The sequence below is a fragment of the Mandrillus leucophaeus genome, unplaced genomic scaffold, assembly GCF_000951045.1.
Source record: "Mandrillus leucophaeus isolate KB7577 unplaced genomic scaffold, Mleu.le_1.0 Scaffold993, whole genome shotgun sequence".
Classification (NCBI taxonomy): Eukaryota; Metazoa; Chordata; class Mammalia; order Primates; family Cercopithecidae; genus Mandrillus; species Mandrillus leucophaeus.
Genome location: NW_012110841.1, coordinates 41,715 through 44,489, shown reverse-complemented (window position 1 = coordinate 44,489; position 2,775 = coordinate 41,715). Strand labels below are relative to the sequence as shown.

The following is a 2,775-nucleotide window of genomic DNA, read 5'->3' as shown; positions in this document are numbered from 1 at the left end:
TTGATATTGGAATATATTGTGTGTGTGTATGTGTGATGGAGTCTCGCTCTGTCGCCCAGTCTAGAGTGCAGTGGCGCAATCTCGGCTCACTGCAACCTCTGCCTCCTGAGTTCAAGTAACTCTCCCACCTCAGCCTCCAGAGTAGCTAGGACGACAGGCACGCACCACCATACCTGACTAATTTTTAAAATTTTGTGTAGAGAAGGGGTCTTACTATGTTGCCCAGACTAGTAAGGCACTCCTGGGTTCAAGCAATCCTCCTGCCCCAGCCTCCTAAAAAGCTGGGACTACAGGTGTGTACCACCATGCCTGGCTGATTTTTTTTATTGTTTGTAGAGATGGGGTTTTGCTATGCTGCCCAGGCTGGTCTCAAATTTCCAAATATAATAGGTCCAAGCTACAATATCCCCTCAACAGATTGTGAGAATAGCTTTTGTGCCCAATCCTCCTCCTTGGGCCAAGTACTTCCATGATCTACTGCTGCGGTGGAGTGGAAAGTGATGAGGTAGTTTATTTGAGGGATGAGGTCCTGTCAGTCACATTTTAGCAGTTTAAAATAATTTCTTTTAGGAGAGGGTGAGAAACAACCTAAAACCATATCCAATGTGTCACATAGTACATTTACAACTCATAAGGAGCGGTTCTTAGAAGTGGCCAATCATATTTTATTTTATTTTATTTATTTTTGAGACGGAGTTTCGCTCCTGTCACCCAGGCTGGAGTGCAATGGCACAATCTCGGCTCACTGCAACCTATGCCTCCCAGGTTCAAGCAATTCTCCTGCCTCAGCCTCCCAAGTAGCTGGGATTACAGGTGCCTGTCATCACACCCAGCTAATTTTTATATTTTTAGTAGAGATGGGGTTTCACCATGTTGGCAAGGCTGGTCTCGAACTCCTGACCTCAGGTGATCCACCTGCCTTGGCCTCCCAAAGTGTTGGGATTACAGGCATGAACCACTGTGCCCGGCTTGTTTTATTTTTTTGAGATGGAGTTTTGCTCTTGTTGCCCAGCCTGGAGTGCAATGGCGTGATCTCGGCTCACTGCAACCTCAGCCTCCTGGGTTCAAGTCATTCTCCTGCCTCAGCCTCCCAAGTAGCTGGGATTACAGGCATGGGCCACCATGCCCAGCCCAACTGTATTTTAATACATCAATGAAAGTCTGACTTCACCCTAAAACCAAAAACCACAATCATGCACTCAGGAAGCAGACCTGGTCAAGCAGGGAATAGCCACAGATTCAGTCACGTGGGGGACAGTGTCACTTTTTGGTCTCTTAGCATCCTTGGCCCTTTCCAGCTGGGGCCCCCCTCCCTTATTCACAGTACATGAGTTCCCAGGGATGGGGAATAGCACCCCTAGCGTTGTGATGAGTTCAGAGGCGGCAGGATTGGCAGCACAGTGGGATGCTGACCTAACAGCCAATCCTGCCCCCGACTCTTTCTTATTAACGGTACCTCGAATCTGGCTGGGGTGGCAATGTACTCAGCTTGCAGTGCTGGATCACGATAGGTTTGAGTTGTTTACAACAGTTCTGTTTTCTATTCCTCTAGCCTGATGGCAGCTAGGGATGGCAAAGTGACCTAGTATTTAAGGTGATGTCTTCTGGGCACTTCTGGAGAAACTTTTGCTCTCCAATATAAAAGGGGCAGACCACATAAGTACCTTACTCCCCTTCTTCCTGCTTTGAACACAGGTATGGTGCCAGAAGCCATGGCAGCCACCCCACACCCTTGGGGTAAAGGCCAAGGGATGTGCGGGGGAGCCAGCCTACACTGCTGAGCCACATCACGCTGCCACCTACTACCAGATTTCTCATCCTGTAAAAAATAACAACTCCTCGTGGTTTAGGCACTTCATTGCTGCATTCTGTTGCTTGTAGTCAAAAGCATTCTTACCTGATCTGACAAGTGACTCAATCAGAGCCAGAGAGACATAAAAAGACTTTTGGCTAGGAAAGTTGAGGCATCCTCTCAATTTTCCCTCCTGGACAATACTGAGGAGGGATGTAGCCCCAAGAGCTGCTGCAGGCACCTCAAAACCACAAGGAGTGTGAGCGGCCTGAGGACGGGACACCAGGACAGAGGGGTAGATGTCAGTAACCAATAATGTCACTGATCTCCCTGACCAGCCGTGCCCGAAGGGAGGTCTGTCCTCGACCTAACTTAAGCCAGCATCTTTTTGCTTAAGCCAGTTTGGTTTTCTGATACGTGCAATTCAATGGGTCCTAGCTAATATGAATAAGCTGTTATTTCTTCAGTGGCCAGCCAACCAGCCCAAACTCTCCATCCCTGTGTTTCCCGACAGTTCAGCCACTGTGACCAACACCAAGAAAGAGGCTACAGCCAAGAAAAGTGGGCACCACTCACCTTCTTGTTTCTTCTGTTCAAGTTTCATCTTCTTTGCCAGTAATTTCTTCTCTTTTAACTTCTGGCTAAAAATGTAAAACCATATACATTGATTCCTTAACTATCTTATGGTATATTTTAGAAAATAAACACCTTCTTATGGTACCTTTAAAACCTGTGGAATAACACAAACATTACAATAACAAAATAAGAAAAATATTAGGTGAGTGCAAAAGTAATTGCCGTTTTTGCATTGCTGGAATTTGCTATTTGATATTGGAATATATTGTGTGTGTGTGTGTGTGATGGAGTCTCGCTCTGTCGCCCAGTCTAGAGTGCAGTGGCGCAATCTCGGCTCACTGCAAGCTCCGCCTCCCAGGTTCACGCCATTCTCCTGACTCAGCTTCCCGAGTAGCTGGGACTACAGG

The 2,775-nt window shown here is 47.2% G+C and overlaps 1 protein-coding gene across 1 annotated transcript in view; it reads right to left on the bottom strand.

The window, feature by feature from the left end:
* The window catches only part of PRKRIP1 (PRKR interacting protein 1 (IL11 inducible)), a 37,915-nt gene that overhangs the window by 16,363 nt on the left and 18,777 nt on the right, over positions 1–2,775 (bottom strand). The window contains exon 5 of the mRNA XM_011971228.1: positions 2,369–2,433. Within this exon, the coding sequence (XP_011826618.1) occupies positions 2,369–2,433 (65 nt within the window). The remainder of the gene's footprint in view (positions 1–2,368; positions 2,434–2,775) is intronic.